The following is a 21,880-nucleotide window of genomic DNA, read 5'->3' as shown; positions in this document are numbered from 1 at the left end:
GGGGGGTCCCTCCCCGACCCCGACCCCCAACTCTCCCCTCCCTCTCTCCGTCTCCCCTCCCTCTCCCTCCTCTCTCTTCCCCGGCCATGTCCCCCCACGCCCTCCCCTCCCTCCTGATCTCTGTCCCTCTCTCCCCCGACCCCGACCCCGACCCTCAACTCTCCCCTCCCTCTCCCTCCTCTCTCTTCCCCGGCCATGTCCCCCCACCCCCTCCCTCCTGATCTCTGTCCCTCTCTCCCCCGACCCCGACCCCGCACTTCAACCCCCAACTCTCCCCTCCCTCTCTCCGTCTCCCCTCCCTCTCCCTCCTGTCTCTTCCCCGGCCATGTCCCCCCACCCCCTCCCCTCCCTCCTGATCTCTGTCCCTCTCTCCCCAACCCCGACCCCCAACTCTCCCCTCCCTCTCTCCGTCTCCCCTCCCTCTCCCTCCTCCCTCTTCCCCAGCCATGTCCCCCCACCCACTCCCCTCCGTCCTGATCTCTGTCCCTCTCTCCCCGACCCCGACCCCCAACTGTCCCCTCCCTCTCCCTCCTCTCTCTTCCCCGGCCATGTCCCCCAACCTCCTCCGTCCTGATCTCTGTCCCTCTCTCCCCGACCCCCAACTCCCCCCTCCCTCTCTCCGTCTCCCCTCCCTCTCCCTCCTCTCTCTTCCCCGGCCATGTCCCCCCATCCCCTCCCCTCCCTCCTGATCTCTGTCCCTCTATCCCCGACCACGACCCCCAACTCTCCCCTCCCTCTCTCCGTCTCCTCTCCCTCCTCCCTCCCTCCTTTACTTTTTGTTTTTTTTCTTTTCTTTTTTTGTTTTTAGTTTTATATGTTGTATTTTTTAGTTTTTTTTATTTTTATTATTTGTTTTTTATTTTTTGCTTTTTTTTTTTTTTTTATTTTTAGCTATTGGTTTTTTATTTTATTCTTTTTTTTTTTTTTGTTTTTGTTTAGTATTTTTTTTTTTTATTTATTTTTGTATATTTTTTTGTTTTTTTGTTTTTTTTTTTTTTTTTTTTGAGTTTTTATTTTTGTTTGTTTTTTTTTGTTTTCCCCAGCCATGTCGCCCCACCCCCTCCCCTCCCTCCATATCTCTGTCCCTCTCTCCCCGACCCTGACCCCGCACTTCAACCCCCAACTCTCCCCTCCCTCTCTCCGTCTCCCCTCCCTCTCCCTCCTCTCTCGTCCCCGGCCATGTCCCCCCATCCCCTCCCTCTCCCTCCTGATCTCTGTCCCTCTCTCCCTGACCCCGGCCCCGACCCCCAACTCCCCCCTCCCTCTCTCCGTCTCCCCTCTCTCTCCCTCCTCTCTCTTCCCCGGCCATGTCCCCCCACCCCCTCCCTCCTGATCTCTGTCCCTCTCTCCCCGACCCCGGACTTCAACCCTCAACTCTCCCCTCCCTCTCTCCGTCTCCCCTCCCTCTCCCTCCTCTCTCTTCCCGGCCATGTCCCCCCCACCCCCTCCCTCCTGATCTCTGTCTCTCTCTCCCCGACCCCGACCCGCAACTCTCCCCTCCCTCTCTCCGTCTCCCCTCCCTCTCCCTCCACTCTCTTCCCCGGCCATGTCCCCCCACCCCCTCACTCCTGATCTCTGTCCCTCTCGACCCGAACCCGACCCCCAACTCTCCCCTCCCTCTCTCCGTCTCCCCTCCCTCTCCCTCCTCTCTCTTCCCCGGCCATGTCCCCCCATTCGCTCCCCTCCCTCCTGATCTCTGTCCCTCTCACCCCGACCCCGACCCCCAACTCTCCCCTCCCTCTCTCCAACTCCCCTCCCTCTCCCTCCTCTCTCTTCCCCGGCCATGTCCCCCCACCCCTCCCTCCTGATCTCTGTCCCTCTCTCCCCGACCCCGACCCCGCACTTCAAGCCCCAACTCTCCCCTCCCTCTCTCCATCTCCCCTCCCTCTCCCTCCTCTTTCTTCCCCGGCCATGTTCCCCCACCCCCCTCCCTCCTGATCTCTGTCCCTCTCTCCCCGACCCCAACCCCGCACTTCAACCCCCAACTCTCCCCTCCCTCTCCCTCCTCTCTCTTCGCCGGTCATGTCCCCCCACCCCCTCCCTCATGATCTCTGTCCCTCTCTCCCCGACCTCGACCCCCAACTATCCCCTCCCTCTCTCCGTCTCCCTTCCCTCTCCCTCCTCTCTCTTCCCCAGCCATGCCCCCCACCCCCTCCCTCCTGATCTCTGTCCCACTCTCCCCGACCCCGACCCCGCACTTCAACCCCCAACTCTCCCCTCCCTCTCTCCATCTCCCCTCCCTCTCCCTCCTCTCTCTTCCCCGGCCATGTCCCCCCACCCCTCCCTCCTGATCTCTGTCCCTCTCTCCCCGACACCGACCCCGACCCCCAACTCTCCCCTCCCTCTCCCTCCTCTCTCTTCCCCAGCCATGTACCCCTTCCCCCTCCCTCCTGATCTCTGTCCATCTCTCCCCGACCCCGACCCTGACCCCCAACTCTCCCCTCCCTCTCTCCGTCTCCCCTCCCTCTCCCTCCTCTCTCTTCCCCAGCCATGTCCCCCCACCCCCTCCCCCCCTCCTGATCTCTGTCCCTCTCTGCCCGACCACGACCCCGCACTTCAAGCCCCAACTCTCCCCTCCCTCTCTCCATCTCCCCTCCCTCTCCCTCCTCTCTCTTCCCCGGCCATGTCCCCCCACCCCCTCCCTCCTGATCTCTGTCCCTCTCTCCCGACCCCGACCCCGCACTTCAACCCCCAACTCTCCCCTCCCTCTCTCCGTCTCCCCTCCCTCTCCCTCCTCTCTGTTCCCCGGCCATATCCCCCCACCCCTCCCCTCCCTCCTGATCTCTGTCCCTCTCTCCCCGACCCCGAACCCCAACTCTCCCCTCCCTCTCTCCATCTCCCCTCCCTCTTCCTCCTCTCTCTTCCCCGGCCATATCCCCCCACCCCTCCCCTCCCTCCTGATCTCTGTCCCTCTCTCCCCGACCCCGACCCCGACCCCCAACTCTCCCCTCCCTCTCCCTCCTCTCTCTTCCCCGGCCATGTCCCCCCACCCCCTCCGTCCTGATCTCTGTCCCTCTCTCCCCGACCCCGACCCCAACCCCCAACTCTCCCCTCCCTCTCTCCGTCTCCCCTCCCTCTCCCTCCTCTCTCTTCCCCGGCCATGTCCCCCCATCCGCTCCCCTCCCCCCTGATCTCTGACCCTCTCTCCCCGACCCCGCACTTCAACCCCCAACTCTCCCCTCCCTCTCTCCGTCTCCCCTCCCTCTCCCTCCTCTCTCTTCCCCAGCCATGTCCCCCCACCCCCCTCCCCCCCTCCTGATCTCTGTCCCTCTCTGCCCGACCACGACCCCGCACTTCAAGCCCCAACTCTCCCCTCCCTCTCTCCATCTCCCCTCCCTCTCCCTCCTCTCTCTTCCCCGGCCATGTCCCCCCACCCCCTCCCTCCTGATCTCTGTCCCTCTCTCCCCGACCCCGACCCCGCACTTCAACCCCCAACTCTCCCCTCCCTCTCTCCGTCTCCCCTCCCTCTCCCTCCTCTCTGTTCCCCGGCCATATCCCCCCACCCCTCCCCTCCCTCCTGATCTCTGTCCCTCTCTCCCCGACCCCGAACCCCAACTCTCCCCTCCCTCTCTCCATCTCCCCTCCCTCTTCCTCCTCTCTCTTCCCCGGCCATATCCCCCCACCCCTCCCCTCCCTCCTGATCTCTGTCCCTCTCTCCCCGACCCCGACCCCGACCCCCAACTCTCCCCTCCCTCTCCCTCCTCTCTCTTCCCCGGCCATGTCCCCCCACCCCCTCCGTCCTGATCTCTGTCCCTCTCTCCCCGACCCCGACCCCAACCCCCAACTCTCCCCTCCCTCTCTCCGTCTCCCCTCCCTCTCCCTCCTCTCTCTTCCCCGGCCATGTCCCCCCATCCGCTCCCCTCCCCCCTGATCTCTGACCCTCTCTCCCCGACCCCGCACTTCAACCCCCAACTCTCCCCTCCCTCTCTCCGTCTCACCTCCCTCTTCCTCCTCTCTCTTCCCCGGCCATGTCCCCCCATCCCCTCCCTCCTGATCTCTGTCCCACTCTCCCCGACCCCGACCCCGCACTTCAACCCCCAACTCTCCCCTCCCTCTCTCCGTCTCCCCTCCCTCTCCCTCCTCTCTCTTCCACGGCCATGTCCCCCCACCCCCTCCCTCCTGATCTCTGTCCCTCTCTCCCCGACCCAGACCCCGCACTTCAACCCCCAACTCTCCCCTCCCTCTCTCCGTCTCCCCTCCCTCTCCCTCCTCTCTCTGCCCCGGCCATGTCCCCCCATCCCCTCCCTCTCCCTCCTGATCTCTGTCCCTCTCTCCCTGACCCCGGCCCCGACCCCGACCCCCAACTCCCCCCTCCCTCTCTCCGTCTCACCTCCCTCTTCCTCCTCTCTCTTCCCCGGCCATGTCCCCCCATCCCCTCCCTCCTGATCTCTGTCCCTCTCTCCCCGACCCCGACCCCGCACTTCAACCCCCAACTCTCCCCTCCCTCTCTCCGTCTCCCCTCCCTCTCCCTCCTCTCTGTTCCCCGGCCATGTCCCCCCCTCCTCTCCCGCCTTGATCTCTGTCCCTCTCTCCCCGACCCTGCACTTCAACCCCCAACTCTCCCCTCCCTCCCTCCGTCTCCCCTCCCTCTCCCTCCTCTCTCTTCCCCGGCCATGTCCCCCCACCCCCTCCCTCCTGATCTCTGTCCCTCTCTCCCCGACCCCGACCCCGCACTTCAACCCCCAACTCTCCCCTCCCTCTCTCCGTCTCCCCTCCCTCTCCCTCCTCTCTCTTCCCCGGCCATGTCCCCCACCCCCTCCGTCCTGATCTCTGTCCCTCTCTCCCCGACCCCGACCCCAACCCCCAACTCTCCGCTCCCTCTCTCCGTCTCCCCTCCCTCTCCCTCCTCTCTCTTCCCCGGCCATGTCCCCCCATCCCCTCCCCTCCCTCCTGATCTCTGTCCCTCTCTCTCCGACCCCGACCCCAACCCCCAACTCTCCCCTCCCTCTCTCCCTCTCCCCTCCCTCTCCCTCCTCTCTCTTCCCCGGCCATGTCCCCCCATCCCCTCCCCTCCCTCCTGATCTCTGTCCCTCTCTCCCCGACCCCGACCCCGCAATTCAACCCCCAACTCTCCCCTCCCTCTCTCCGTCTCCCCTTCCTCTCCCTCCTCTCTCTTCCCCGGCCATGTCCCCCCGTCCCCTCCCCTACCTCCTGATCTCTGTCCCTCTCTCCCCGACCCCGACCCCGACCCCCAACTCTCCCCTCCCTCTCCCTCCACTCTCTTCCCCGGCCATGTCCCCCCACCCCCTCCGTCCTGATCTCTGTCCCTCTCTCTCCGACCCCGACCCCAACCCCCAACTCTCCCCTCCCTCTCTCCGTCTCCCCTCCCTCTCCCTCCTCTCTCTTCCCCGGCCATGTCCCCCCATCCCCTCCCCTCCCCCCTGATCTCTGTCCCTCTCTCCCTAACCCCGCACTTCAACCCCCAAATCTCCCCTCCCTCTCTCCATCTCCCCTCCCTCTCCCTCCTCTCTCTTCCCCGGCCATGTGCCCCCATCCCCTCCCCTCCCTCCTGATCTCTGTCCCTCTCTCCCCGACCCCGACCCCCAACTCTCCCCTCCCTCTCTCCGTCTCCCCTCCCTCTCCCTCCTCTCTCTTCCCCGGCCATGTCCCCCCACCCCCTCCGTCCTGATCTCTGTCCCTCTCTCCCCGACCCCGACCCCAACCCCCAACTCTCCGCTCCCTCTCTCCGTCTCCCCTCCCTCTCCCTCCTCTCTCTTCCCCGGCCATGTCCCCCCCATCCCCTCCCCTCCCTCCTGATCTCTGTCCCTCTCTCCCCGACCCCGCACTTCAACCCCCAACTCTCCCCTCCCTCTCTCCATCTCCCCTCCCTCTCCCTCCTCTCTCTTCCCCGGCCATGTCCCCCCATCCCCTCCCCTCCCTCCTGATCTCTGTCCCTCTCTCCCCGACCCCGACCCCGACCCCCAACTCTCCCCTCCCTCTCTCCGTCTCACCTCCCTCTTCCTCCTCTCTCTTCCCCGGCCATGTCCCCCCATCCCCTCCCCACCCTCCTGATCTCTGTCCCTCTCTCCCCGACCCCGACCCCGCAATTCAACCCCCAACTCTCCCCTCCCTCTCTCCGTCTCCCCTTCCTCTCCCTCCTCTCTTTTCCCCGGCCATGTCCCCCCGTCCCCTCCCCTACCTCCTGATCTCTGTCCCTCTCTCCCCGACCCCGACCCCGACCCCCAACTCTCCCCTCCCTCTCCCTCCTCTCTCTTCCCCGGCCATGTCCCCCCACCCCCTCCGTCCTGATCTCTGTCCCTCTCTCTCCGACCCCGACCCCAACCCCCAACTCTCCCCTCCCTCTCTCCGTCTCCCCTCCCTCTCCCTCCTCTCTCTTCCCCGGCCATGTCCCCCCATCCCCTCCCCTCCCTCCTGATCTCTGTCCCTCTCTCCCCGACCCCGACCCCGCAATTCAACCCCCAACTCTCCCCTCCCTCTCTCCGTCTCCCCTTCCTCTCCCTCCTCTCTCTTCCCCGGCCATGTCCCCCCGTCCCCCTCCCCTACCTCCTGATCTCTGTCCCTCTCTCCCCAACCCCGACCCCCAACTCTCCCCTCCCTCTCCCTCCTCTCTCTTCCCCGGCCATGTCCCCCCACCCCCTCCGTCCTGATCTCTGTCCCTCTCTCTCCGACCCCGACCCCAACCCCCAACTCTCCCCTCCCTCTCTCCGTCTCCCCTCCCTCTCCCTCCTCTCTCTTCCCCGGCCATGTCCCCCCATCCCCTCCCCTCCCCCCTGATCTCTGTCCCTCTCTCCCTGACCCCGCACTTCAACCCCCAAATCTCCCCTCCCTCTCTCCATCTCCCCTCCCTCTCCCTCCTCTCTCTTCCCCGGCCATGTGCCCCCATCCCCTCCCCTCCCTCCTGATCTCTGTCCCTCTCTCCCCGACCCCGACCCCCAACTCTCCCCTCCCTCTCTCCGTCTCCCCTCCCTCTCCCTCCTCTGTCTTCCACGGCCATGTCCCCCCACCCCCTCCCTCCTGATCTCTGTCCCTCTCTCCCCGACCCCGACCCCCAACTCTCCCCTCCCTCTCTCCGTCTCCCCTCCCTCTCCCTCCTCTCTCTTCCCCAGCCATGTCCCCCCCTCCCCCTCCCTCCTGATCTCTGTCCCTCTTTCCCCGACCCCGCACTTCAACCCCCAACTCTCCCCTCCCTCTCTCCGTCTCCCCTCCCTCCTGATCTCTGTCCCTCTCTCCCCGACCCCGACCCCCAACTCTCCCCTCCCTCTCTCCGTCTCCCCTTCCTCTCCCTCTTCTCTCTTCCCCAGCCATGTCCCCCCACCCCCTCCCTCCAGATCTCTGTCCCTCTCTCCCCGATCCCGACCCCGCACTTCAACCCCCAACTCTCCCCTCCCTCTCTCCGTCTCCCCTCCCTCTCCCTCCTCTCACTTCCCCGGCCATGTCCCCCCACCCCCCTCCCCTCCCTCCTGATCTCTGTCCCTCTCTCCCCGACCCCGACCCCCAACTCTCCCCTCCCTCTCTCCGTCTCCTCTCCCTCTCCCTCCTCTCTCTTCCCCGGCCATGTCCCCCCCCACCCCTTCCCCTCCCTCCTGATCTCTGTCCCTCTCTCCCCGACCCCAACCCCAACCCCCAACTCCCCCCTCCCTCTCTCCGTCTCCCCTCTCTCTCCCTCCTCTCTCTTCCCCGGCAATGTCCCCCCACCCCTCCCTCCTGATCTCTGTCCCTCTCTCCCCGACCTCAACCCCGACTCCCAACTCTCCCCTCCCTCTCTCTGTCTCCCCTCTCTCTCCCCTCCTCTCTCTTCCTCGGCCATGTCCCCCCACCCCTCCCTCCTGATCTCTGTCCCTCTCTCCCCGACCCCGCACTTCAACCCCCAACTCTCCCCTCCCTCTCCCTTCTCTCTCTTCCCCGGCCATGTCCCCCCACCCCGTCCCTCCTGATCTCTGTCCCTCTCTCCCCGACCCCGACCCCCCAACTCTCCCCTCCCTCTCTCCGTCTCCCCTCCCTCTCCCTCCTCTCTCTTCCCCGGCCATGTCCCCCCACCCCCTCCCTCCAGATCTCTGTCCCTCTCTCCCCGACCCCGACCCCGCACTTCAACCCCCAACTCTCCCCTCCCTCTCTCCGTCTCCCCTCCCTCTCCCTCCTCTCTCTTCCCCGGCCATGTCCCCCCTGCTCCTCCCCTCCCTCCTGATCTCTGTCCCTCTCTCCCCGACCCCGACCCCCAACTCTCCCCTCCCTCTCTCCGTCTCCCCTCCCTCTCCCTCCTGTCTCTTCCCCGGCCATGTCCCCCCACCCCCTCCCTCCTGATCTCTGTCCCTCTCTCCCCGACCCCGCACTTCAACCCCCAACTCTCCCCTCCCTGTCTCCGTCTCCCCTCCCTCTCCCTGCTCTCACTTCCCCGGCCATGTCCCCCCACCCTCTCCCCTCCCTCCTGATCTCTGTCCCTCTCTCCCCGAGTCCCCCCGTCCCTCGACACTCCCCACCGTTGACGGTTTACGTTTCCCGGTCTCCGGGTCCCCCCTTATCCCATCCCCCTCTCTCCCTCCCTCTCTCATCCCATCCCCCCTCTCCCTCCCCCCTTATCCCATCCCCATTCCCCCTTATTGCATCCCCCCTTCATCCCATCCCCCCTCCCTCCCCTCTCTCCCTCCCCCTCTGTCGCTCCTCCCTTCGTTCTCTCATCCCATCCCCCCTCTGTCCCTCCCCTCTCCCTCTCCCTCCCCCACTCTTCCCCTCTCCCTCCTCCTCTCTCACCCCTCTCATCCCATCCCCCTCTCTCCCTCCCCTCTCTCATCCCATCCCCCCCTCCCTCCCCTCTCTCATCCCATCCTCCCTCCCTCCACCTCTCTCTCCCTCCTCTCAGGTTTTATCCCCCTCTCTCCCTCCTCCCTTCATTCACACTCTCTCATTCCTCTCCATTTTCACCTTTCTCCCCCTCTCTTCCAATTTCTCTATCTCTCTCTCCTTGTTCCCATCCGCTCTTCCTTTCGACTTCCTGCTTCCTGCCTTCCTCTCGCCGCTCTCCTCCTTTCCAGTCTCTCTCTCTCTCTCTCTCTCCGTTCATCCGCCCCCCCGTCCGTTATCTCTCTCTGTCCCATCACTGTCCCTCCCCACTCCCTTCTCTCTGTCGTTCTCAGTCTATCTCTCTCTAAGTCCGCCCCCCCATACTCCCTCTCTCTCTCTCTGACACACACTCTCTCCCTCCCTCTCTCTCTCTCCGTCCATCCCCCACGTCTGTTATCTCTCTCTGTCCCATCACTGTCCCTCCCCACCCCTCTTCTCTCTGTCGTTCTCAGTCTATCTCTCTCTCTGTCCGCCCCCCCCACACTCCCTCTCTCTCTCTCTCTCTCTCTATCTCTGTCACCCCTTTCACACTCTCTCTCTCTCTCTCCCTCTCTCTCTCTCTGTCACCCCTTTAACACTCTCTCTCTCTCTCTCTCTCTGTCACCCCTTTCACACTCTCTCTCTCTCTCTCTCTCCCTCTCTCTCTGTCACCCCTTTCACACTCTCTCTCTCTCTCTCCCTCTCTCTCTCTCTGTCACCCCTTTAACACTCTCTCTCTCTCTCTCTCTCTGTCACCCCTTTCACACTCTCTCTCTCTCTCTCTCTCCCTCTCTCTCTGTCACCCCTTTCACACACTCTCTCTCTCTGTCACCCCTTTCACACACTCTCTCTCTCTCTCTGCGACAGACCATCGCCTGCCTGGTCGCGAATGTGATCTGCGCTCTCGCCTGCCCTCCCGCCGTCATTCTGTACTCGCTGACCGTCCGGGTCTTCCCCTGCATCGGGTACTGCTACACCGGGTGCCGGATGGTGAGTGTTCCGCACCCCCCCCCCCCCGCACACCCAACACACTGGCGAACCAGCCCTCAACACCCCCTCAACCCCCGGAGATCTCCACTCGGCCTTCCCCTCTCCCGCGACGCTTTCCTCCCTCCCGGTAGCGCTCCCTCCCTCCACGCCAAGCTCCCTCAGAACCCCCCCTCCCCTCGGTTGTAGCGTCCCCTCCCCCGGCAGCTCCTTCCACAGACGGGCCACCCTCTGGGTGAAACAGTTTCCCCTCGGAGTCCCCTATTAAATCTCTAAAACCTGCGCCCTCTGGATCTCGATTCCCCGACCCTGGGGAAATGTCTGTGTTCGTTCACCCTGTCTGTGCCCCTGGTGGTTTTACACACCCCTGTCAGGTCACCCCGACACTCCCGGGAATAAATTCCCAACCCGCCCGACCTCTCTCCGTAACTCAGTCCCTCCAGTCCCGGCGACATCCCCGTAAATCCCCAGGATCTCCGGTCTCCTGTTCCCGGTGTCCGATCCGACGATGGCGGGGATGCCGAACGCCGCCTTCACCGCCCCGTCTCCCCGTCACCCCACTTTCAAGGAACCGTCACCCGAAACCTGGTGTGTTCCATCACCACTGTCACCCCTCTCCGTCACCCAAAACCTGTCACCCCTGTCACCCCCTCTCCGTCACCCAAAACCTGTCACCCCTGTCACCCCCTCTCCGTCTCCCCACTTTCAGGGAACCGTCACCCGAAACCTGGTGTGTTCCATCACCACTGTCACCCCCTCTCCGTCACCCAAAACCTGTCACCCCTGTCACCCCCTCTCCGTCACCCTAAACCTGTCACCCCCTCTCCGTCACCCTAAACCTGTCACCCCTGTCACCCCCTCTCCGTCTCCCCACTTTCAGGGAACCGTCACCCGAAACCTGATGTGTTCCGTGAAGAGAAAGCTACATTCCCGAGACAGGAGTTACCAGAGATTTCTCTCCACTCCCCCCAACACTTGTAAACACATCTCCCTCTCCCACACTCCCCCTCTCTCCCCACCCAACGCGCTCCTTCCCTCTCCCCCGACTTTACCCCCATACCCAAACAACTCTTCCCCTCCTCCTTCTTACCGGCCATCTCTCCCTCTTCACTCCCCCCCTCACTATCTCTTCCCCTCTCACCCCTCCCTCGGAACTACCTCTCTTCTCTCTCACACTCTCAACTCTCCCACACTCTATCTCTCCTCTCTGCTCAACTTTGTCTTTCACCCCCCTTTCCCCCTTTCCGTCTCTCACCCCCTCTCTCCCCTCTGCCTCGTTCACCCCTCTCTGTCCCTCATCCCCTCTCCGTCTCTCCCCCCTCTGTTCTCATCCCCTCTCCTTTCTCTCCCTCCCTGTCCGACCTCTCTCATCTCCAGCCTCTCACATTTCCCTCCCACCTCTCTCTACCCTCTGACTTCCACCACTCTCTCCCCCCCGTCTGACTCTCCCTTTATCAACTGTTCTGTGCCACCTCTCCTCTTTCTCCCCATCTCTCTCCCACCCACCCCCTCTCTTCCTCACCCATCGCCCCCCAGTCTCTTCCTCCCCAGCTGGGTCTCCCACCTCCGCCTACCCCAAACTCCCGCTCCCGACCCTACCCTCTCTCCCCCCTCTTCTGTCTCTCTCTTCCCCGGCCCGAGCCCTTCTCTCTCCCTCTCTCACCCCATGTCTCCCTCTCTCCGTCTGGCAGAGGTCTGTGAGCGGGGTGAAGGTGATTTTGCTGGTGAACTGCCTGGTCTCCCTGGTGATGTCCGTCCTCACGGCCATCGTCAACTGCAGGAACCTCGAGTGCTGCGCCGTGCTGCCTCCCGTGGTGAGTGGGATCTTCCTGTGCACCGGGGGGGTGTGGGCGGCGGGGGATGGGACATGGGTGGGAGAGATGGGGGGAGATGGAAAGAGGGTGGGGAGAGATGGGAGGGAGCAAGAGAGAGAGATGGGGGCAGAAAGGGAATGAAAGGGGTGGGGAGAGGAGGATAGGGAGGGGGAGAGAGAGGTGGGAGGAAGAGATGGAGGGACAGAGGGGGTGGAGAGAGGGACGGAGGGAGAGAGAGGCTGTGGGAGTGGGTAGTGGATCCCGTCTCCTCTCCTCACCTTCTCTTTCTCCCGTCCCCTCCTCAATCTGATCCCTCCCTCTCCCCCACCCACAGAGAATGATGGTGATCCATGCTAACCAGCTTGCACCGCCGGACCTCGCCTCCATCTTCTCCAGCGAACCGGCGCCCACCCCGGCCTCTGACGGGCCCCAGTGACGACACGTTCCCCGCTCCACGGGACAGCCCAAAGGATTCGGGCCGAGCGGCCTGAAAGGAAAATCAAGGCCGGATTTTGGAGACGGAGTTGGGGGTGGGGGTTGGTGGGTAACATTCCCGTGGTCACATTCCTCCCCGTGGGAACCCCCCAGTTCAAGCTCCCTTGTTACGAGTCGCCCTGTCCCACCCGCGGCATCCGGTCACTCCTGACACACTCCGCTCTCTGTCCCCTCTATCACCGCCCGTCTCACCCTGGCTGGTGGCCATTTTGTGATGGTCATCATTGAAACCGCTCTCCCAGCATCGTAGAAATAGTCACACCCTTTTCCTCACCTCCCACTCACTTCCCTCCCTGTTTATTCAATCTCAACTCCTCATCGCCCTCTCTTTCAGTTACCCTGTGAGTCTCTCCACTACTCACCCCATCACTCCTGACACCCTCCCCTCTCCGTCCCTTGTCCTTTCTCCTGCCATCCAACACATTCTGGGTGGTGAACGTTGTCCGATGGGAAATTTCGCTCCCTCACCCGATCCCTTCCCTCTCTCGTTCAGTGAGTCTCTCCCCTCTCCCTCCGTTCAGACACTCAACTCTCCGTCCCATCAGCCCAGATCGCGTCTCGACCTCTCGCTCCCCATTTCCCCTGTCCGCGCTCTCCTTCTTGCCGTCCGTCTTATTTGCGAAGGATCGAAATCACCCACCCTTCCCCCACACGCCCCATCCTGTTCCTGCCCACCCTCTCCTTTCAGACCCCACTTTCCTGGTCCTGCAACTTCCCCTCCCTTCCCGTCCCATCAGATCCCCTCCCACCTCGTCCCATTACTTTCCCTCCTTCCTGGTCAGATCACTCCCGCTCCCTTCCTGTCGTTTCACTCCTCCTCACCCCGACTCTATCTTATCCACGTCACCACCAGTTTGTGACAGGAACTTTCGCCTCCCCTTTTCGTCCCCTATTGAGTCAATGACTTCGCCACGGTCACCGTCTCATCAGTCCACTCCTCGTCCCGTCACTCCTCTTCCTCCCAAACCCCTCACCCCTCCTCCCCAAAACCCACATGTATATGTGTATGTGTGAATATCTGAGATATATACATTAGTTTATTCAATGACAAAATTATTAGAATTAAAACATACATGAAATACCCAAGACTATATAAAACACAAATTAAAATACTGTTATTATAATCAATAAGACACTCGATCCCGGGATTGTATCCACGGGCACCGCATGTTCCTTCGCCATAGATTCTGTGTGCGACTGTGACCATTGTAAGTCAGTGTCTCACTCCATCCCTGGCGGCCACATTAACCAAGGAACACACACAAAAATTCTGGTGAACACAGCAGGCCAGGCAGCATCTCTAGGAAGAGGTACAGTCGACGTTTCGGGTCGAGACCCTTCGTCAGGACTAATTTAAAGAAGAGATAGTCAGAGATTGGAAAGTGGGAGGGGGAGGGGGAGGGATGGGGCCAAGAGCTGGACAGTTAATTGGCAAAAGGTATACAGAGATGGAGAAGGGGGGGGGGGGTCATGGGACAGGAGGCCTAGGGAAAAAGAAAGGGGAGGTGAACCCACTATAGTGAGAGGGACAGAGGGAGAAAAAAGGGAGAGAAAAAATGGGGAAAAATAATAATGATAATAAATAATAAATAAGGGATGGGGTACAAAGCAGAGGTGGGGCATTAACTGAAGTTAGAGAAGTCAATGTTCATGCCATCAGGTTGGAGGCTACCCAGACAGAATATAAGGTGTTGTTCCTCCAATCTGAGTGTGGCTTCATCTTTACAGTAGAGGAGGCCGTGGAAAGACATGTCAGAATGGGAATGGGACGTGGAATTAAAATGTGTGGCCACTGGGAGATCCTGCTTTCTCTGGTGGACAGGGCTTAGTTGTTCTGCAAAGCGGTCTCCCAGTCTGCGTCGGGTCTCGCCAATATATAGAAGGCCACATCGGGAGCACCGGACGCAGTATATCACCCCAGCCGACTCACAGGTGAAGTGTCGCCTCACCTGGAAGGACTGTCTGGGGCCCTGAATGGTGGTGAGGGAGGAAGTGTAAGGGCATGTGTAGCACTTGTTCCGCTTACAAGGATTAGTGCTGGGTGGGAGATAGGTGGGAAGGGATGTGGGGGGGGGGACGAATGGACAAGGGAGTCACTGGGATTGTGTGATGGAACGGCGTGGAGGGAGCTTCACGCTGTGTCTGACCCCGGGAGTGTGTGATGGGATGGTGTGGTGGGAGATTCACGCTGTGTCTGACCCCGGGAGTGTGTGATGGGACGGTGTGGTGGGAGATTCACGCTGTGTCTGACCCCGGGAGTGTGTGATGGGACGGTGTGGTGGGAGATTCACTCTGTGTTTGACCCCGGGAGTGTGTGATGGGACGGTGTGGTGGGAGATTCACTCTGTGTTTGACCCCGGGAGTGTGTGATGGGATGGTGTGGTGGGAGATTCACTCTATGTCTGACCCCGGGAGTGTGTGATGGGACGGTGTGGTGGGAGATTCACTCTGTGTTTGACCCCGGGAGTGTGTGATGGGATGGTATAGAGGGAGTTTCATGCTGTGTCTGACCCCACGAGTGTGTGATGGGACTTTATTTATCATTTCCCTTTTTTGTCCCCTTGCCCATCCTCTGGGTTCCCCCTCCTCACCCTTTTCCTTCTCCCCGGACCTCCTGTCCCATGATCCTCTCATATCCCTTTTGCCAATCACCTGTCCAGCTCTTGGCTCCATCCCTCCCCCTCCTGTCTTCTCCTATCATTTTGGATCTCCCCCTCCCCCTCCAACTTTCAAATCTCTTACTCACTCTTCCCTCAGTTAGTCCTGACGAAGGGTCTCGACTGTACCTCTTCCTAGAGATGCTGCCTGGCCTGCTGCGTTCACCAGCAACTTTGATGCGTGTTGTTTATTATCAAAGTTCTTATTTGTCACCATATACTACCCCGAGATTCATTTTATTGCAGTCGTTTACAGGACAATAAATCAATATAGCAGAATTTATGAAAAACTATACAAAAACGAAGACTAACCAACAAGCAACGTGCAAAGGAAGGGAAATTTGTGCAAATAAAATATTAAATAATACTGACACGAGTTGTAAATTATTTGAAAGTGAGTCCGTAGGTTGTGGAATCAGTTCAGAGATGATGTGAGTGAAGTTATCCACGCCGGTGTCTCAGAAAAACCCGCCATCATCGGGCCCTTCCTGTCTGTGTAATTCCCCGGCATGAAACGTAAAAGTTGCCCGTGGACGCAGCAGGCCAGCCAGCATTACGTACTCCCGGGATAATCCCACCCCGGGACACCGGCGTCCCAGACTGAGCCCCGGCCCCCGGGCTCTTCCTGTCTGTGTCATTCCCCGGGGTCCCGAACGCGCACATCCGGCAGAAGCAGCGCCGCCGGACAGGAGGCGGAAATACGTCACCACGGGAGACCAGCGAGCGACGCACAGCGCGAGCCTGAAGCTAGTTCCGTTAAAAACGGTTGGGAATTAAACCTGGCGCGTGGCCATTAAAGGTAAGGGGAAGGTGGGGGGGGGGGGTTAAAGGGGAGGGCGGGGAATCGGCCAAACTGTCGGCATCCCGCGGGCGGGGATGTTCACACATTCAGATGTTCACACGAACACGGTCAGTCGGGGTCTGGGTTCCTGCAGAGATCTCAGTTCCTTCATCCCGGTCTCACTGAACAGATTCCCCCCCAGCCTGAAACAGATGGGAGAATAAAGATGAAATAAACAGATCACACAACAGTGTCAGTAACAGGGGACAACACTCACAGACAAATATCACCAGAAAACCCGCGGATCCGCTGATATTTTATCACATTGAACATTAACACAAACACTCACTCGATCCGCTCCAGACTCGGGTGGGTCAGTATGAGGCGGCGGAGAGCGGGGACAGATCGGTCTGTCAGCGAGTTTAATCCCAGGCTCAGCTCCGTCAGTGATGGGTTTGTACTGAGAGCGGAGACGAGATCCTCGACACCAGAATCTCTGAGACCGACATCGTCCAGCCTGGAGATGAGAGAGAGTGAGGGTGAAGGACACAGAGAGACTGGAGACGGTACAAATCCCCAGTGTTTATCAGTAACACAATTACTGATCACATTAATGTTCAGTGTCAGACACCCAGCGACTGTAAACACAATCTCCCACAGTCTGGTACTTACCCCAGTTTCTGTATTTTACACTCCGGGTTCCTCAGAGCCGCAGACACCAGTTTCACTCCTGAATCTCCCAGTTTATTAAAACTCAGTCTAAACACAAACAGACAAATTGATAAACAAAGCGATTCAAACCGTGGGTCTGAGGGAATTTCTCTCACTCGGATATTTCAGGAAACATTAAACCCTTCAGTAAATCACTGATCGGATTTCCCATCACTGTCAATGTCCCTCACTGCCCAGCTCCAGGGTATTCACCGAATGTCAGTAATTTAGTCTGTCGGTGTGACCCTGCAAACTCCACATATTCTGTCTCATTCCTCGATGGTTAGAAAAGTGTTCCTGACCTGAGAGGGTCGGGAGGGGCAGGGATGAAGGAGGAACGGGGATGGGGAAGAGAGATCCCACAGGACGAAGTGTGATGGCATTTGTCACAATTCTTCACAATCGTATTTATCACACTTTTACCCAAATCCCTTTACACTGAAACAACACAACTGGACAGTTTCACAGTTCAGAGTGAGAGATAAATCAAGTTACCCCAGTTCCTGGCACTTGTGCAGCCCGGGTCCCAGCCGCTGGATTCCTTCACTCTGAATGTTGCAGATCACCAGGTCGAGGTGTTTTATTGTATCACAGTGTCCGATGACATGAGACAGGACCGTGCAGTCAATCGGGGTCAGTGTCATTCCACTGAATGAAAGTGTTTCCAGTGCGGCCCGAGCCAGTCCACGATTCTGAGACTCAAACAGGTAGTGCAATGTGTTCAGGAGGCTCCTTTTACAAGTTTCACTCCTCGTGTTTCCACTCTGACGTTTAACCTCCTCCTTCACCCAGTCAATCACCCGGCAGGTTGTTTGATGAGGAAATGGGCCCAGAAACTCCTCCAGACCCCGAGCTGTCATTGGGTTGGCGAGACCAGCAACAAAACGGAGAAATATCTCAAATCGCCCATCGGTCGTGCTGTGGGCTTCAGTGAGGAATCTCAGAATATCCCCGGGATGTGGATTCAGGAATTGTGCGACTGCAGCTACAAATTCTTGGATGGTGAGGTGTGGGAATGTGTACACCACGCTCCGGGCAGAATCCTCTCTCTCCAAAAGCTCCATCAGGAACCCGGACAGGAACTGGGAAGGCTGCAGATTGTATTTGATCAAATCTCCATCTGTAAATACAATCTTCTTCTCAGCCACTCCTCTGAAGGCCATCTGACCAACCCTGAGTAACACCTCACGGGGGTTCTCAATCTCACGGCCGTGGTTTTTCAGGATGTTGTAAATATAGTAGGAATACAGTTGGGTGATGGTCTTGGGAACTCGCTGCGGGTCCCTGACTCTTTGTGTGAAGAAGGGGCCCAGTGCCAGAGCGAGGATCCAGCAGTAGGAGGGGTTGTAGCTCATGGTGTACAGGATCTCGTTCTCCTTCACGTGTTTGAAAACAGCTGCTGCCACCGTCTGATCTTCAAAATGCCTGATGAAATATTCCTTCCGTTCCTCACCAACAAATCCCAGGATTTCAGCCCAGATACTGATCTTCGCCTTTTCCAGTAAATGTAACGCAGTGGGGCGGGTGGTCACCAGCACTGAACACCCTGGGAGCAGCTTGTGCTGGATTAAACTGTACACAATGTCAGACACCTTGCACTTGAATTCAGGATCTGTGCATGTGGACCGAGGTTCTGTGTTTCTCTGACTGTCAGCAAAATCAATTTTGTCATTGAATTCATCCAAACCATCAAATATTAACAGCAATCCCTCTGGGTTCTTCCAGACCTCTCTCAGGATATTCTCAAAGTAAGGATACTGATCCAGAATCAGTTCCTTCAGGTTTATTCTGCAGTTAATGGAATTTAAATCCCGGAATTTGAAACTAAAGGCAAACTGGAATTGTTGGAATATTTTCCCCGTGGCCCAGTCATAAACAATCTTTTGTACCATTGTTGTTTTCCCAATCCCTGGCACTCCGGCCACTGCTGCCGAACGCCCAGATTTGGATTTACTCCAGGAAAAGCTGCTCTGGAACAGCTGATCAGTGCGGATTTTTTCCAGCTCTCTGCGGAGATGTTCCTCTCTCCACTCCTCGTGGTCTCTGCCTCTTGCCAGCAGCTCATGTTCCACCAGTCTCCGATCTCGAACAGTAGAAATGACTGTGAGCTCAGCGTATCGATCAACCAGCCGGAAAACCTTCACCTTCTCCCTCATCAGGATCGTGTTCACTCTCAGGGTTTCAGTTTGTGCCCGCAGAGTCTCCTTGTGTTTCTGTTGAACATCTTCCATGGGAACAGACAGTGGACAAACTGTTAGATGCCTCAACTCAGAACTCAGTATTTAAATACACAAGAGTTAGCTCAAAGCTATTGCATTAATTGGGGTCTCACAGTGTGTCAGGAACCTTTTGGGGCCTGTGGGGTCTCACAGTGTGTCAGGTCCCTCTCAGGGGTGTGTGGGGTCTCACAGTGTGTCAGGTCCCTCTCAGGGGTGTGTGGGGTCTTACAGTGTGTCAGGACACTGTTAGGGGTGTGTGGGGTTGCACAGTGTGTCAAGAGCCTGTCAGGGGTGTGTGGGGTCTCACTGTGTGTCAGGACCCTCTCAGGGTTGTTTGAGGGATCATAGTGTGTCAGGACCCACAGTGTGTCAGTGTTTCACCGTGCGTCGGGACACTATCAGGGGTGTGTGCGGTCTCACAGTGTGTCAGGACCCTGTCAGGGGTGTGTGGAGTCTCACAGTCTGTCAGGACGCTGTCACGGGTTTCTGGGGTTTTGCAGTGTGTCAGGACCCTGTTACTGGTTTGCGGGGTTTCACAGTGTGTCAGGACCCTTTTCCGGGGGTGGGGGGTCTCAGAGTGTGTCAGGACCCTGCCAGGGTTGTGTGGGGTCTCGGAGTGTGTCAGGCCCCTGTCAGGGGTGTGTGGTCTCACAGTGTGTCAGGACCCCTCTGGGGTGTGTGGGGTCTCACAGTGTTTCTGAACCCTGTCACGGGTGTGTGGGGTCTCACAGTGTGTCAGGTCCCTGTCAGGGGTGTGTGGGGTCTCACAGTGTGTCAGGTCCCTGTCAGGGGTGTGTGGGGTTTCACTGTGTGTCAGGACCCAGTGATTTGTTTGGGGGTCTCACAGTGTGTTGGGACCCTTTTCTGGGGGTGGGGGGGAATCTCACAGTGTGTCAGGATCCTTTTGGGGTGTGTGGGGTCTCACAGTGCTTCTGAACCCTGTCAGGGGTGTGTGGGATCGCACCGTGTGTCAGGACCCTCTCAGGGGTGTATGCGGTCTTACAGTGTGTCAGGACCCTACCTAGGTTGTGTGAGGTCTCACAGTGTGTCTGGACCCTGCCAGGGGTGTGTGAGGTCTCACAGTTTGTCTGGACACTGTCGGGGAGGGTGGGGCGGTCTCACAGTGTATCATGACTGTCTCAGATGTGTGTGGGATTTCAATGTGTGTCCGGACCCTGTCATGCGTGTGGCGTCTCACAGTGTGTCAGAACCCTGTCAGGGGTGTGTGGCGTCTCACAGTGCATCAGGATCTTGTTAGGGGTGTCTGGGGTCTCACAGTGTGTCATCACCCTCTCGGGGGTGTGTTAGGACTCACAGTGTGCCAGGACCCTGTCAGGGTTATGTGGGGTTTCACAGTGTGTCAGGACACTGTGAGTGGTTTGTGGGGTCTCACAGTGTGTCTGAACCCTCTCAGATGTGTGTGGGATCACAATGTGTGTCAGGACCCTGTCAGGGGTGTGTGGCATCTCACAGTCTGTCAGGACGCTATCCAGGGTGTGTGTGGTCTCACAGTCTGTCAGGACCCTGTCAGGTGAGTGTGGAGTCTCACAGTGCGTCAGGTCCCTGTCAGGGGTGTGTGTGGTCTCACAGTGTGTCAGGAACGTGTCAATAGTGTGTGGGGTCTCAGAGTGTTAGGACCATGTTGGGGGTGTGTGGGGTCTCACAGTGTGTCAGGACCCTGTCTGTCAGTTGTGTGTGTGGTCTTAAAGTGTGTCAGGTCCCTGTCAGTGGTGTGTGGGGTGTCACGGTGTGTCAGGACCTTTTCAGGTGTGTGTGGGTTCTCACAGAGTGTCAGGACCGTGTGAATAGTGTGTGGGATATCAATGTGTGTCAGGACTCTGTCAGGAGTGTGTGGCGTCTCACAATGTGTCAGGTCCCTGTCAGGGGCGTGTGGGGTCTCACTGTGTGTCAGGACCCTGTCAGAGTGTGTGGGGTCTCACTGTGTGTCAGGACCCTGTCAGAGTGTGTGGGGTCTCACAGTGTGTCAGGTCCCTGTCGGGTTGTGTGAGGTCTCACAGTGTGTCAGGGCCCTCTCAGGCGTGTGTGGCATCTCACAGCGTTTCCTGAGCCTGTCAGGGGTGTGTGCGGTCTCACAGTGTGACAGGACCCTGTCATGGGGGTGTGGGGTCTTACAGTTTGACTGGACAGTGCCAGGGGTGTGTGGGGTTTCACAGTATGTCAGGACCCTGTCAGGGGTGTGTGGGGTCTCACAGTGTGTCAGGACCCTGCCAGGGGTGTGTGGGGTCTCACAGTGTGTCAGGATCCTGTCAGGGGTGTGTGGGGTCGCACAGTGTGTCAGGTCACTGCCAGGTGTGTGCAGTGTCTCACAGTGTGTCAGGACCCTGCCAGGGGTGTGTGGGGTCTCACAGTGTGTCAGGATCCTGTCAGGGGTGTGTGGGGTCGCACAGTGTGTCAGGTCACTGCCAGGTGTGTGCAGTGTCTCACAGTGTGTCAGGTCCTTGTCAGGGGTGTGTGGGGTCTCACAGTGTGTCAGGACCCTGCCAGGGTTGTGTGGTGTTTCACAGTGTGTCAGAACACTGTGAGTGGTTTGTGGGGTCTCACAGTGTGTCAGAACCCTCTCAGATGTGTGTGGGATCGCACTGTGTGTCAGCACCCTGTCAGGTGTGTGTGTGGTCTCACAGTGTGTCAGAACCATGTCGGGGGGTGTGGGGTCTCACAGTTCGTCTGGACCCTGCCAGGTGTGCGTGGGGTCTCAGAGTGTGTCTGGACACTGTCAGGGGGGGTCTCACAGTGTGTCAGAACCCTCTCCGGTGTGCGTGGGATCTCAATGTGTGTCAGGTCCCTATCAGTTGTGTGTGGCGTCTCACAGTGTGTCAGCTCGCTGTCAGGGGTTTGTGTGTGGTCTGACAGTGTGTCAGGACCCTGACAGGGTTGTTTGAGGTCTCACAGTGTGTCAGGACCCTGTCGGGAGTGTGTGGGGACTCACAGTGTGTCAGGATCTTGTTGGGGGTGTGTGGGGTCTCCCAGTGTGTTAGGATCCTGTTAGGCGTGCTGGAGTCTCACAGTGCGTCATCACCCTCTCGGGTGTGTGTGAGGTATCACAGTTTGTCAGGACCCTGTCAGGGGTGTGTGGGGTCTCACAGTGTGTCAGGAGCCTCTCAGATGTGTGTGGGATCTCAATCTGTGTCAGGACCCTCTCACGTGTGTGTGGCATCTCACAGTGTCAGCTCGCTGTCAGGGGTGTGTGTGGTCTGACAGTGTGTCAGGACCCTGACAGGGTTGTTTGAGGTCTCACAGTGTGTCAGGACCCTGTCGGGAGTGTGTGGGGACTCACAGTGTGTCAGGATCTTGTTGGGGGTGTGTGGGGTCTCCCAGTGTGTTAGGATCCTGTTAGGCGTGCTGGAGTCTCACAGTGCGTCATCACCCTCTCGGGTGTGTGTGAGGTATCACAGTTTGTCAGGACCCTGTCAGGGGTGT

At 59.1% G+C, this 21,880-nt stretch overlaps 1 protein-coding gene across 8 annotated transcripts in view; it reads right to left on the bottom strand.

The window, feature by feature from the left end:
* Positions 1-14,763: 14,763 nt before the first annotated feature.
* The window catches only part of LOC140208373 (NACHT, LRR and PYD domains-containing protein 3-like), a 164,817-nt gene continuing 157,700 nt past the window's right edge, over positions 14,764-21,880 (bottom strand). For all 8 annotated transcript variants that reach the window (XM_072277014.1, XM_072277012.1, XM_072277008.1 and 5 more), the window contains 4 exons: positions 16,719-18,447; positions 16,185-16,271; positions 15,862-16,029; positions 14,764-15,715 (listed from right to left, as the gene is read on the bottom strand). In XM_072277014.1, the coding sequence (XP_072133115.1) occupies positions 15,628-15,715; positions 15,862-16,029; positions 16,185-16,271; positions 16,719-18,447 (2,072 nt within the window). In that variant the 3' untranslated portion in view covers positions 14,764-15,627. The remainder of the gene's footprint in view (positions 15,716-15,861; positions 16,030-16,184; positions 16,272-16,718; positions 18,448-21,880) is intronic.

The sequence above is a fragment of the Mobula birostris genome, chromosome 13 (assembly GCF_030028105.1).
Source record: "Mobula birostris isolate sMobBir1 chromosome 13, sMobBir1.hap1, whole genome shotgun sequence".
NCBI lineage: Eukaryota > Metazoa > Chordata > Chondrichthyes > Myliobatiformes > Myliobatidae > Mobula > Mobula birostris.
Note: the sequence above shows the minus strand (reverse complement) of the source record. Positions and strands in the feature narration are given on the sequence as shown.